This window comes from Primulina tabacum, chromosome 1, assembly GCF_025594145.1.
Source record: "Primulina tabacum isolate GXHZ01 chromosome 1, ASM2559414v2, whole genome shotgun sequence".
Taxonomy (NCBI): domain Eukaryota; kingdom Viridiplantae; phylum Streptophyta; class Magnoliopsida; order Lamiales; family Gesneriaceae; genus Primulina; species Primulina tabacum.
The window spans coordinates 11018279-11033729 of record NC_134550.1 but is presented as its reverse complement, the minus strand read 5'-3'; the positions used below and the strand labels follow the sequence as shown (position 1 = coordinate 11033729).

At 32.2% G+C, this 15451-nt stretch overlaps 3 protein-coding genes across 3 annotated transcripts; all 3 read right to left on the bottom strand.

The window, feature by feature from the left end:
• Positions 1-385: 385 nt before the first annotated feature.
• On the bottom strand, positions 386-1053 carry LOC142517898 (dirigent protein 4-like). The gene has a single exon (XM_075620401.1). The coding sequence runs from the start codon at positions 1051-1053 to the stop codon at positions 490-492; it is 564 nt and encodes a 187-aa protein (XP_075476516.1). The 3' UTR covers positions 386-489.
• A 1522-nt stretch (positions 1054-2575) lies between these two features.
• On the bottom strand, positions 2576-5016 carry LOC142541183 (eukaryotic translation initiation factor 4B3-like). Its single transcript, XM_075647834.1, has 2 exons — positions 3749-5016; positions 2576-2966 (listed from the first exon to the last, which is right to left on the bottom strand). The coding sequence occupies exons 1-2, from the start codon at positions 4894-4896 to the stop codon at positions 2903-2905; spliced, it is 1212 nt and encodes a 403-aa protein (XP_075503949.1). The 5' UTR covers positions 4897-5016; the 3' UTR covers positions 2576-2902.
• Positions 5017-8567: 3551 nt separating this feature from the next.
• On the bottom strand, positions 8568-11946 carry LOC142541175 (putative magnesium transporter NIPA6). The gene is made up of 9 exons (XM_075647824.1): positions 11426-11946; positions 10603-10659; positions 10429-10519; positions 10182-10342; positions 9957-10084; positions 9712-9849; positions 9436-9528; positions 9237-9354; positions 8568-9073 (listed from the first exon to the last, which is right to left on the bottom strand). Exons 1-9 carry the CDS (start codon positions 11547-11549, stop codon positions 8985-8987), a joined length of 999 nt encoding a protein of 332 aa, XP_075503939.1. The 5' UTR covers positions 11550-11946; the 3' UTR covers positions 8568-8984.
• Positions 11947-15451: the final 3505 nt, after the last annotated feature.

Sequence of the window (15451 nt, the reverse complement as noted above, 5' to 3'; positions counted from 1 at the left end):
TCAACTATGAATTATACATTTTAGATCTTTATGGATAAACTATTTATAGCTCTAAAATTACCAATGTTACCAACAGGTAGACATGACATAATATTTTAGTACAGTGGATTTAGTATTTTTCCACCTGTAGACATGACATAAAACTAAATTATTTACGGAATGAGATAAAAATAAGACGTTTTATGTCATGTTGATAGGGAAAGAATAGTAAATTCACAGTCCTATAATATCATGTCATATCTATTATCGGTAATAATGTTAATTTTAATGTTATATAAGGAGCCGTACACGCTAACAGTTACTCTGGTTTAAAATTAAATTACTCCATTGCTGTTGTTACTGTCAATCTGTGTTGATGAACATTGAAATTTTTACGTAAGCTCTCAACCTTTGATTCTTAAAACCATCAAACAAATGAAAATCCTTTCTCTGCTTTGTTGAAAACGTTTTAATAATACTTATAAATTTCTTATTAAAAAGCGTAATCCGTCATGGATGAACAACAGTAACGTTATACTCCAGAATAGCATCACCATTTGTAGTGTTCAAGTAATAGGTATTCACCTCTATGAACCCCCTCGCCATCCGAAACAGTCCCCGTCCTCCCACCACCGCCAGTTCTCTATGCTTCTCCGTTATCGGATTCCTCGAGAACACGCTAATGGAACTCCCTTTGAACTTCCCAGTGCTAAATCCTAAATCAACATACATAACCAAAGTCGAGAACTTGTCTTGGCTTGATGAAAGGTACATCCCACGTGCGTTTCCTATGAGTTTTGACGTGAGCTCGGGGCATTCAGTCAAGGGATCGTCGATGGCGAAAAGGGTCCCGAATGAGATCGGATCATCCTTGCTGTTGGTGGAGTTTGGAGAGGCTATCTGGATTGCGGTGGGGGTTTTACCACTCAAGGTATCATGCAGGTAAAAATGGAGGTGGGTGGTTTTCTCTTGCAGTGTTGAAAATGGTTGGGTTTTGGAGTAATACTCAGAATTCACTGATCTAGTGAATATGCTGAGGAGCAAAATCCCGTGTAAGATTAAAGTTTTCTCCATTTTTTTTACTATTTCGTGGTGATATTTCGAATATATATAGTATAATATGAAACGATTATGAAGATCTGAAATTCAGATCTCTATATCTTTCCAAATACACAAAAGGAGAAAATTATTTATTTTGGCATCGTGGATTTTGCTTATGCATTTAAGAGTAGGACTCGTGTGAGACGGTCTCACGAATCTTTATCTGTATGACGGGTCAAGCATAACGATATTCACAATAAAAAGTAATACTCTTAGCATAAAAAATAATATTTTTACATGAATAACCCAAATAAGATATCTGTCTGACAAAATACGACATGTGAAACCGCCTCACACAAATTTTTATCTACATTTAGGTTGGATTTTACGGAGCATTGGCATTTAAAAACCTTCATGACTAGTTTTATTTTCACGTCTTTTTTAATAAATACCATCTGACAAAACATTGACGTTATGTGTATATATATATATACATAAGATCGTGTATATTATATTTTAATTTTATGTGAAATATATTTTTTGTAAAATATAATAATATTGGTATAACTTTTTATTTACCTAAACTTTTATTTGAGTTTTTATTTGTCATAAAGATTAGGCGTGTAGAAATTAATGGAATTAGGGTTAGAATTGTAATTTCACTTTTTGCTTCGATAATTGGAGTGTTAAAATGAGGGGAATTTTAACATGTGATGATCAGACAAGCATAACCCTTCCATTTTCCTAAAGTTTTAAATTTTATTTAAATATAAAAAATATATATCATGTTTTTTTGTAAATTCTTATATCATATCCAGGTCCACAAAATGAATACATCACAGAATTTTTGTTTAAAAAAATATAAAACACAGTTATAAATCCTTTTAAATTAAAAAATTATTAAATAATTACTTCTAACTAGTTATAAAATTTCATTAAAATAATTATTTGTAATGGTCTCAATTTTACAATAATCTTTAAAAATTTTGGATACAACCTACTTAGCACAAAAAAAAAATTATATAAACAAAAATTCATTAATTATATTCACAAAACTCCTGTATATGATTATTAACATATACATCGTTACGGTTTCACTTAACAGTATCTCTTTGATATTTTTTGGTAAACAGTAATATATTTGATAGATGATTGGAAACTAATTGATGAATTTTGATTTTTAAAAAAATAGTCCTAAGTTGCAATATAATAATTTATTATATATATAACGGTAAAAAAAACAAGAAAATTTAGGGACCAAATCTTTAAAAAAAAAATTATTAAGGTATTTATGAAAATTTGTGACGATGATGATATTGATTTATTATATATCATGTTTGATTTTGCAAGTGAGTATCAATTAGTTATAACAAATGAATTAAGGATAAAAACTAATAGTTGAGTAAATAAAATATAGAGATTGATAAAAAAAAAAATTGTTTAAATAAATGGAACAGCATCGAAAGAATTTTAGCTGTGGTGTAAAATTATTATAGAAATAATGAAATATGATTGTACATATATCATCACTCATTTATCATCAATAGCTTCTAGATTCCCACAATAATTTCACCAAGGTAAACAAATACATACAAATACATACAAATACAAATCCTTAGTATTTCTGTACGTCACAGTGAATAACAACATCGCCAAACCAATGACAAATAAAAAATGACCACCAAATATCGAAGTAGGAAACACATTAAGTTATCACACCAAGTAAATATGACAACCTTCCTTTAAGCCTACCAAAATTGCTCTAAAATGTACCACGCAAGAACACCAAGGGAAACAGAATATGGAGAAAATTACAACATATATTCAATAAATTTGTTTGCCATCAAAACTTATCTCTCTCAGCATCTTCGGTATGTCCATTTCAAGTGTTCTCTTCAGCGTCTTCGGTATGTCCATTTGCAGTGTTCTCAGCACGGATATCAGCACTATAAAAGAAAAGAAACCGAAAAACAAAGTTCACTAACAGCGACAGACAGATCTGGCAGAAATTTGCAAAATAACCTTGATCAACAATTTGTTTAAGAAAATGACGTCATCAAGCGTAATTGAAAGGTTAAAAAATAAAATACCCGACAAATCTGCAAGAACAATATAAATTTTGTCCGGAGTTCCAAAAACGAGCAACCAAAACATAAGAACATCATGGGTGCATGAGACATCATAACTCAAGACTCCCGACAACTAGGAAACACATTTACAAAGCTTTACATCATTATTTTGCAGCAACTCGTAAGCAGTGAATGAAATAAAGATGGATTAACCAACATACGAAATCGATATACACTAGCATATGGGATCTTATAGCCAATAATAGGATCAATACAGTTTTGGGTAGATTAAAAAACTTCATCCGAGTTTTTTCCCTCATAAAAACTATGCAGTCTTATCTGATGCTGCTAATGTAAAGAGTAAGATTTCCAAGAAAACCAGTGATCTATGAAACAAACGAGTGAAAAATAAACAAATTAATATCCTCTAAAGCATAGTTGGCACTTTTGTTTAGGAAGGGCAATCAGTAACAAATGAGTTGACAAATCACGTCAGGATGACACAAGCAGATCAACTCACAGAAACGCATGCGTGCATGAAACGAGCAGAAGATACTTTTTTACCATAAACCCAAACAAAGAATAAATCATTACCATAAAGATAACATCCGAAAATAAAACTTTATTATCGTTAATATATCATGTCTTTCATCACACACCTTGAGGGACGGGAATCAAGGGAGTCGGGCTTTCTCCAAGCCCTCTCAATTTTGTCTTCCCGCTGCAACCTCTCCCCCACATTCCCACTCCAAAAGCTTTTCCTTTCGACAATCGGCCGCCCATCAATAGACCCCATAGCATCAATCTCCTTTGTGTTTGTAGAATCTAGCTTCTCTTCAATCCCTTTCCAATCCTGTCCCTTCTCCTTCAATACTTCCTCCCTTGGTCTAGCTTCTCCGAAGGGGTTACTCCCTTTAGGCTTCACCACGCTCCCGATATCACTCTTCTGCCCTTCTCCTACAGGCAGAGTTCTAGGCTGCAAATTCAACCTCGGTCTACCACCACTGCCATTGGTAACCCCTCCTCTGTCCCTTCCCCAACTCTCAGAATCCGCACCATTCGATTCAAAAACCCCTCGTCTCTCCCTCAGGCTATCCAAGAATCCTCCGGTCTTCCTTCCCTCCTCTTCCTTCCTTTTCACCCAATTGTCTGAATCTGCACCACCATTGATTGAATCCGGTCCAAAGCTCCCTCTTCTATCATATTTCCTCGGCTCCGAGGGTACAAAACTCTTCTTCGAGGTCCAATTATCAACCTCATCGGCTCGTGATTGTGAATCCTCGAAAAATCCCACTCTCTCCCTCCGCTCGAACCCATTATTCACAGAGAGTTTCTTCCCCGCCCCCCAATTATCGTTCTCATCCGCCCTAGACGGTGTAAACTCACGATTCGACTCCCTACTAAAGCTTCCCAGACGGCGGGGCTGATCATCCCTGTCGCCTCTTCCGTAAGATCTAAATCCACCCCCGAGCCTATTGCGATCATTCTCCTCGGCCGAGCGCTCACGCGGCCCGGTGGGAAGAACCATAAGCTCGTCCGGAGTCAAGCCCTTCGACTGTGCCGCCGGAGGCTTTGGCCCGCCATAAGTGGTGAATTCCTGAAGAGAAAGGGTCTGCGGCTTCTTCTTCTTGGTCTTCGTAGAGAAAGCGGTGTCCAGGGAAGGATAATCAACCAATTCAACGACGTTGGAGTAACCTTTAACGGGAGCCGAGTCTTGCTTGTGTTGATTAAGGAGGTCCGCCTCGTTCTCCTCGGAATCCAGAGCCCAAGCGCCTAGCTTTGCCCATGCGCTAACCGTTGCCGCCATGATCGAATCTCCTCCGCTCTGTGCGTGTATTGGTGCGTGCGAATGCGAATAGGTTTTCAGACTCGCGTCATCGCCTCATCGGTTTAAGACGGGGTTTTGAGGATTTCATCCAACGGTGTTAATGGTTTTCTCACACGCCACGTCTCCTCCTTTTTGGAGCAAATTTTGTTGTATATATATTCTCAAATATAAAAATTAATAAACTTACAGTACGTGTCCACAAAATAAAAACTATTCTAATATATAAATAATTTAGAGTTAAATATAATAATAATATAATAACATAGTCGATAAGTTTTTTTTTTTTAGTGATCAATTTATTGTTTTTTTATTATATTAAAATAATGAAAATGGTACGTTTGGACATCAATTATTACCAAATATTATAATATAGTAGTAACTGAATTCGGTCCAAAATGTGTGGACTAAAATATCATTATTTTGTTTTTTCATATTCTTTTTTTTTTTTTTAACAAAAAACATGATCCGCATTGCCCCACAGCCCCAGCATTTCTCTCTTTACTCCCATTTTTTAAGAAATTTTGAAGAACACTTCTAATCGTGACTATTTTTCCTTTGAGGTTGGTTACAATATATTTAAATATAATCCAAATTGTTTTGCATTTATGTGTTTTAATGTTTTGCATTTTTATCATAATTTTCGCTCAATGGTTGGATGTAAATCAATTTAGATATTCATAGTTCGTAATGGATTCGAGATTAAAGTGCAAATTTATCATGTTTTTGCATAATCTTTCATTTAAATATTATGCTGCACACACATGCGTGTCCCTTGGTTGGTATAAATAATTTAGATTTGGACTCATCTACTTATATTATGTTAATATAAATAATATAAAATTTTATTAATTTATATATTTTTTCATATGTTGTTAGGATCGTGCGTTTATAACTAGGTCAAAAGTTATAACAGACGCGACTTTATTTTCTTATATTTGTGGAAGCACAGAGTGCACATACTTGGGTGATAATGACCATTACTTCGAAGAAGTACATGTCTATCTGCTTGTGTTGTCTTGTATATCTTAGAGATAACTCTTACATTTTTCCTACATACGACCTTGTCCCTAGCAAATATATTATTACACGTTAAAATCCGATGTCACTCTTTTACGACCTAATTAGCCAGATCAAGAAGCGGAATGTCAGCAGCTTGACACACAAAAACTTCTCAAAAGGTAACTCATCTCAGTACTACAGTCTCACTCGTGCATCATTGACCTAAAATTAGTAATGTCAAATAGGCCGACCCGATTCAAGTTGGGCCGGCGCAACTCCCAGTCCACGGCCCACCCTAAATGCTTTTTTAAAACACATATATATAATTATTTGAATTTAATAAATATATAAATAATAATTAATAAAAATAAAATTATAAATAATTATTTTCACACTTATGTATGTTAGCCAAAATAAATTATTAAGGAGGAAGCTTCTTATATATCTAAATTGTAGTGAAATATAAGTTTGTAAGAATACAAGGCATTGTTTGGTACATGGGATAAGGGAGGGATTGATAAATAATCCTTCTTATCCCACGTTTGGTACCATTTTAAAATGCCCATGTTAATATCATGGGTCCTTGATAAATAATTTTTTAGAAGGATAAAATGTCTCTTATATTAGGTGTGATAATTTTAATATAATTATAAAAACACCTCAAATGACTTAATTGCCCTCAATATATAAAAATCATAAACCTCATTTTAATTGTAGGTAGAAATTAAAATCAAATAAATATTTTTATTAATTTTTATATATTATATAATATGATAATTATATAAATGAACTCGAGATAATTATATAAATGATTTGTATAAATCTCAATAAAATTATTAGTATAACTCGATTAACCTTAAAAATTTATATTTGACTTGACTCGCAAAATTAAGGGCTCAGTTATCATATTATATAATATATAAAATTGGGTAAAATAAATAAATAAATCGTGCAAGCACTGTCGGCGCATGAACAGATAAGAAATATGAACTCAAGCAACAACTTTGAAATTATAAAATTTATTATGATAAGGTTAATTTTGTCATTACAATCTAATATATAAATTTAATCACTCTTATTAAAATCATACCAAACATTAAATATAATATCCTACATTTTATTTATCATTAACTTATCATTATATTATATATCACATGTTTATCCTATCATGTGTACCAAACTATGCCTAAAATAATAAGTTTATCCCGAAAATTCTCAAAATTGTCATCTTTAATTTACACTTCTACATCATAGTCAAAATATTTATACAAAAAATTTATAACTTTCATTACAAAATATATATTATTTTTTTAAAAAAAAAAAACTCCCAACCAGCAGGCCAACCTAGACAGGCACAGTGGGCCTGGCCCGCTTTAGGCCTGCGACCCACACTGGCCGGACTACGGAGGCCCGACTTTTAATCGGTTGGGATTTTCCCAACCCAATCCATTAAATTTTCTTTATACATTGATATTACGATTTTTATTTTTTTTATCAACATTATTTTTTATTTTTTGCATTAGTTAACTGTAAACATCAGCAGACAGACCGACAGGTCGTGAATGAACATTCATGTTAGCGTGATTGTTCAATGGATTCAAGTAGCGACTATTTCTTATTTCTTATTTCTTATTTATGAAAATGATTAACAAAAGTTCTTCGTTATATAATTATAAACTCATTTTATAAATATTAACTTTTTACACGTGGATTGAGGTACTACATAAATTTTATGAAATTATTATAATAATAATAACAATAATTTTCATTGCAATAGTAATGAGTTTTTTTAAAAAATAAATTTAATCAAAAAATAAGGTTATATTCTGGAGTTTTTTTAATTAAAATAATGCAAGATATTAATAAATTAGAAAATGTAAATTATACACATATGTACCATGATATAGGTGGAACATTCCTTTTTCATCAAAAAAAAAAAAATTTGCAATTGCCAAAATACAGCCAAAATATGGCCATTTTAAAAAAAATATATATATATCAGAGAAGCATCCAAGGAACAATTAATCGGATTTACATTTATCATAGTTTTTAAAATTCTCCCATTTTATTATAGTTTGGTAAACAAAATTTAATTTTAATAATATTCTTTTAAAAAAAAAAACCCCATAGTTTAAGGAGGACAAAAAAATTCCCGCAATCACATATTTTCTTGTAAAATGGAGTAATTTTATATTAATATTATACAAATAATACTATTACGAAGGAGTTAGTGTATCTTCAATACATAATAATTCTCCTCGTATCCAAATATTATTATATTATATATATCCTCATATTTTAATTAAATTTAACATTATGTGTTGATGATCGAAACGTTAAAATTTCACTGTGTGAGTATTGGTATAATAATAGTAATAACAGTAGGTCTCTTATGAAACGAGCTCACGAATTTTTATCTGTGAGACAGATCAACCTTATCGATATTCACAATAAAAAATAATATTCTTAACATAAAAAATAATATTTTTTCATGGATGACCCAAATAAGATATCTGTCTTACAAAATACAACATATGACACCGTCTCAGACAAGTTTTTGCTTAGTAATAATAATAGAATTGTTTAATCCACAGCATTAATAGTTACTTTATAACGAACCATATTATATATTTCTATGAATCTTTTCAACATATTTCATATACACAAAAATGAACAACACTAATCAGAAGTTCAACAACACATGAGCCACTACACCGTTGGTACCATTACAACCTCAAAACTAAAAACCTTTGTCCAAATAGGATTTAAATGCAACCAAAAGGTAAATATGTACTTAAAAATTCCATTTGGTGAGACTTCATTGATCAAAAGTTCCTTCAAGCTTTCGAAAGCCACACCCCACGTATGTTTACAGTGTTCAAACTTCCTTTGGCCCTTTACTTCCAAGAAAAGGTGCATCGAGGTGGACACGAATTTTCCTAATGAAAAATGATGTTTAACTGTGCAACAAACCCGTTAACCAAACACGAGAACATGGGCCTATGAGGTGATTCCATGGCCGTAACGTTTCAATTTCTGTTTGTCTAAAAAAAAAATACAACTGTTTTTTAAGTAAAGTAATCAGGATTATGGAGTGTAATCAAATGAGCCTCTTCCAGACCTTTTGAGGAATCCACATCATACCATGTTATGTTTCCTGCGCAGCATTTTACAATCAATGCCTTCATTTATCTAAACATTGAATTCTGTCAAAAATCCACGGGGAAAAAGGAAAAGGAACAAGAATCTGAAAATCTTTTTTCAAGTATCCATATCCGGAAGTTGTGGATATGGATTGGCTCAAGATAAGGATATATTACCAGCAGGAGGTGCAGGCTCCTCTTCTCTTGTAGTGTGAAGTATTACGGTTCCTGAGAGAACCGTGATAAATCCACATATCTCAGAGGTAATGCTGCTCAAGTCTTGACCTGACCAGTCCTGCAAACATAAGACAACAATATTGTCAGCGTATTAACATTCAACAGAGTTTACAAAATATGACTTCCAAGACAATGTTACCTTAAACATTATTGCGCTTGCAATAATAGTCAGAGTTGTGAACATCACATAATATATTGGAGAAACAAGGGCCGCATTGAAAGTGTCAAGTGCCTGAACATACAAATTCGGAATGAGACAACCAACAGCAATTTCTTTCTACAAAATAACGAAGAAAAAGTACATGGCCAGCTAGATAAGATATCAAAACACGATATAATTACACAAAAGTTGCAATTTTTCTAAGATCAAGATGCAAAAATCAAAACATTCACAAAGTAACTATATTATGGCTACCTTATTCAGATAGTTCAACTGTGTGATGACACATATAACTGCTACTGAAAGGAAAAACCAAGTCTGAGCATATGCGAATTGATTGATTCCCTCCAAAGTGAGCTTTATTGCGATTCCTATCGCCTTTATGCTCACAACCTGAGTGAAATTACCAAATATACGACAAGCTAGAAAACATAGGCTGCTTCATCAAGCAATACAAAAGCCCAAGTCAGCTCAAAATGATGTAATGTGATGGAAAGTACCGTTAGGGCACCCATTAAGGAACAAATCCCCAAGTAAACCACTATGTTGGTTTGCCCGTAAAGAGGCTCAAAATGAAGCGTCAGGGCAAGTACAATGGATACCGTAGCTGCTACATATATCATAAATGCTGTGCACAAGACAATGAGTATAAATAAACAATATGCGCGTTAATGGCAGTACACGTGAAAAGAAGAAAAGAAAATTGATGAGTAGGGTTCAGGAACCTGGTTGAATGGCCAAAATCCAGACTTCTTGTACAGAAGTTGGAGTTTGCTCTTGAGGAGCATGAATAACAATTATTACAGAACCAACGATGCAAGCGATACATCCCACTATGCCCATCTTTTGCAGTCGTTCCCTCAACATAAAGTGCGCTAGAACAGCACTTTTGAAGTCATAAAAAAGGGCTGGTCAAGACATCCTTATAAAGTTCAATGTTTTCATAATTTAAAAAAATTAATTAAAATCTACCTGATAATAATACTCAGTGCACCAAGAGGAGTAATGAGGACAGCTGGGGCATAAATATAAGCAACAAAATTAGCCACCTCTCCGCCAATCACTGCACAGCAAGATGAAGGTTACAAGGTTACTGATGCGTGGTCAGAATAGAGCAGAAGAGAAAAATGTAAAGATCCTACTAACTCGTAATCATGCCAGCCCACCAAAGAGGTTCTAGTAAGTAAGTGTAGCCTCCAACACCTTAAATACGAGAAACACAAATTATGGTTATACCATAAAAAGATTTGGCAGTTAAGAGAGAGAAATTGTGACTTGTTAAAACAAAGCAAATCATAGCAGATTAGACTATGTTCATCAACTGGAGTTTCCATACACACGCTAAGCATACATCACTCCACACATTGCCGCCGACGAAACGAAGCTGCCATGGTTTCTATCACTCCGTTCTCAGTTACTTGCACACTACTATTCCACAATTTCACATTGTTGTACTCTCCAAGAAACTACATTCCAAACAGTATAAACAATTCTTTCAAATCCCACCTGTCTAACTCCGTTTCATGACTCACAACTAATGCAAACTTTTTGTTTCCAAACTTTTCATCCAGCAGTCAACAAATATTCCTAAAAAATAACTGAAATCACTTGCCAATGATTTTGACTAGGACTCAGTAGTCTGATACTTATTCATAGATCAGTAAAGAAAGCAATGATAATCCACTACTTATTCCCCTAACGTTAATAGAAATTACCTTTTATCTTGAGAATCTATCCATTTATACACATGATCAGATCACATATTACTTTTATGTATTAATAATAATTCAAGAGGAGATCAATTCTGGTTCCCAAAACTATAAATTCCTTCCAGCTGACTCCAGTGTTTGAAATATCGCAATTTGAGTGAAAATTAGCCTCGAAAAAGCATCAAAATATTGCGAGATAGTTTAAACATTTCCACTTGAAAATAAAAACCCGTAGAACTTCATGAACAAATTAATCACACCTGCGCGTGTACCAGCAGCTGCTGCTCTCTGTAGACCTTTCTTCTTCAAGATAAAGCTGGCTCCAATAAACAAACTTGACAACATTGCCAAAATCAAACCCCTCGTATTATCCGAAGCCCCCATTTCTCTCTATACATAAGCAAGCACAGAGAGAGCTTCTCTATCTATTCACAACAGTTGATCTCAAGTTAAAAACAAACACCACAATACAAGTTCAAACATCCCAAATCACTGTAAAACAGCCGCAAAATGTCATCCTAAGGTTCCGACAAAATGGGTTTCCCGCCAATCAATTTAAGCTGTTTCGGCAGCAAATAATTGATCATCAAAGGATAAAACAAAGAATAAGGTGACTACCGTTTGAAAGTAGGCAGGCTACTCGTCGGGAACTACCGGGGGCTCCACGGAGGAGAAATTTCTCATTCAGACATGGAAGTGAGTTGGAATCAGCTGTATTATTGTCGGGCTTGGCTTGGCTTGGCGGCTGAGCTGGAAAGTTATGCGCCATTCTTTCAAGCCCAATGCCACCAATCATCATTTTAAAAAGATTAGGTCTATTTTGACACAGTTTCACGAATCTGAGGTAAATTAATCCTATCGATTTTCATAATAAAAAGTAATATTCTTAGCATAAAAAGTAATATTTTTTCATGGATGACCCAAATAAAAGACTCATCTCACAAAATACGACCCGACCCGTAAAATCGTCACACACAGATTTTCGTCAATAAAAAAAAGTTGTATCACAAGCTCTAATTTGCAGTCACGGTCCACCAAGTAGATCTTCATTTTACCTTTGGCACGATTTGCTTGGAATGTGTAACCAGGTTACACTTTTATATTATTTTTGAAATTATAAAACTAACTTAATCGAGTGTCTAATTATCATTGTATAAATATAAATAAATGTATAAATCTATGTGTACAAAAAAAATAACATGGTATTCGAGCCGACCCAAATGAACATATTAATTTTTATATAAAAAATAATAATTTTCATGATAAATATAAATTGAGTTGACTCATCTCACCTGTATAAATTTACGAGACTTGTTAGTTTCTATATGCATATACTTTAATTTAATAATATAAAAGGAAATGTTAGAATATCAATTTTTATTATATATTTTCTTTAAATTAATTATATTTCCCACGGAACACGGCTGAGACTTGATAGATGAATCAGAAACCACAGGTACAGTGCGATAAAATAATATGTGCATGAAAATTTTAATTTCGAAAACTTGGCTTAAATTAAAAATAATTTGACATAGGAAATTGAAAAGGAAACAGAGACACACAAGAAAGAAGTTAACTAATGAATTATGAGCTTTAATTTCTTATGTTTATTATGAGTAGATCTTTTGTGATACGATCTCACGAATATTTATCTGTGAGACATGTCAACCCTACCGACATTCACAATAAAAATCAATACTCTTAGCATAAAAAATAATATTTTTTCATGGATGACTCAAATAAGAGATTTTTCCCACAAAATACGATCCATGAGATCGTCTCACACAAGTTTTTGTCGTTTATTATATAATCTAATGGTATGCATGTTGAAAAGTAGGTTCCAAAAGTGAATAAATTAAAATGCTACTTTTACAAAACTTTAATGAAAAAAATAAATAAATTACAGATGACTCAGAGAAATTATACGGCGTGGTTGGGCATAAAATCGTCGGCTCGGTGGAGCCGTGTGTTATTATTATTATTATTATTATTATTATTATATGATAATTCCAAAAAGAAAAAGAATATATATTACGAAAAAGAATGTGTGACAAATTTTGAATCACATCAACCGCTCCACATAATGTCCCACTTTAATTTGTTTATTAAGCTAATATAACGTATATGTCGACTAGCGATCGCACATGCGATATATATGATGTCATTTTTTTTTTATTTTTTTTGAAAAAATGGTTTTAGTTGACGAATAAGTTTTTATTCTTATTATTAGATTTTCCATATTTTTTATTAGTATTTATATATAATTTTATTGAATTATGAGAGTTAAAAATTTAAATTTAATTTAGTGTTAAAAAACCACATTCTTGCGATTACGAGTGTAGCATGCCTGAATCTAACTGAAGTTTGTACTATTAGATAATGTCCATGATATATATATATAAAGTTTTGATATGCTGCAAGCAGTCTGTAGGGGCCGACACTGTTTGGGCACATTCCATGAGTCCTGAATTTTAATCATTTATTATATTTCACTGTTAAATATAAATATCTTATTTTATTTTTATTAATCTTAAATATATAATTTAGTTTTTATACTTAAAATTATTTTATTTTTTATTTATTTATATTTATCATTAAATACATTAACTATTTTCAACAATTTTTTTATCTTATTAAAATTTTCATTAATAAAAGTAAAATAAAAATTTTCAATTTATTTTTAACATATTCTTTAATCTGTTTGAAAAATACACAATTATAAATATACGGAGAAGTAGTATATGTATCTCTTTATTACTCACTTCCAAATATACAGGTTTGTTTGATGTTTCATACGCATTTAAAAAAAAATTATTCAAAAAGCAAAATATAGAAACAAAACATGGTGCTACATTTGTTGTACAATTTAAAATATTTAAATCATTTTTAACTACCAATTATATCTTTTGATACAACGGAAAATCAATTCTACAATTGATATCAAAACCAACGCACGAGTTCACTTCTCATTAAATTACAAGGAATGCAATGATTTGAAATGAGATTTTTGGCGTGTAATAATCGATCTTGTTGAGTAGAACAATCAAAACATGAAGTTTGACCTGTTATATGGTTTATAATATTTGAATTACAACATTGTCACCAACTATAACTTTTCGTAAAACGACAAATATTTCGTCTTACACATTTCACAATATTCATTTAATTGAGATATATAAATAAAAAAAAAACATTGTTAGTTGTTACCATCGAAAAAAAAATTTGTTACATTGTTAGTTGTTACCATCCACTGTTGATATTTTAATATATTTACAATTTTCCAATTCACAAAAAAGGAATGGATTATGTTTAGTTTTAAATTAATCATGAATAATAATAAAAATTGATTTGCATAATAAATTATAGGAAAAAACCTATTCACACAAACGACTCCATAAGTTAATTGTTGGTGTAACTTTTTTTTCCAAAAACATATTTATTTCCAAGGATAAAATATTATTGCATTAATATTTATTTCAGCTATCAAATTTGAAATTCCAAAGTATCTCACTAATAATAATCAGGATTCAAATATAAAATAAAAACACCAAATTCCAAATCAAATTATTATGTCAACCACACACCCCAATCTTTCAAAATAATTTCTTCAAATCATTTTGGGAAATTCTTTCCCAAATGCAAACATTACAAGAAAGATTGGAGAAAACAACAACGCACAATACCATAATTGTTAACTATGTCTCTGTGTGTGTGTGTGTGTGTCTGCACTATATTAAATTATTAATATTTAAAACAAAACACGGAATGGCTCAGCTGACGTTGGGAGTGGGTTCAGACATGAATGACTTTAAAGCCCAATAGCTCGAAAGCTCAAAGGCAATTCAAATACGACAATCACTCATACAATGAGACGATGAGGAAGTATTTTGAGACGATGACGATCATTAGTGATAATAAAGTATAAAATATGTCGAATAAAATAATCAATAAGAATATAAATATTTATCTAAGTTCACCCAATATAAACTAAGCACACGGAACTACTGCAAATCTTTATAACAGTGAGAAATTTTACAAGTGTTTACAACAAAATACTCGATATCTCACGATCCCAACTCCGAATATAACTGAGACAATATTTTCTCTCACTCATACAAAAAAACACTCAACACTCAAGAAAAAATTATTTTCTTTGTATTTACTCAGAATTTTTTGAGAAGTTGAGATGGTAAACAATTGAGCAAATGAGCTCTTCTTCAGTCAAAAGAAGTTGTCCACATCCACCAACCATCAAGTAGCTCATCTCACATAATGTTCTCCCACTT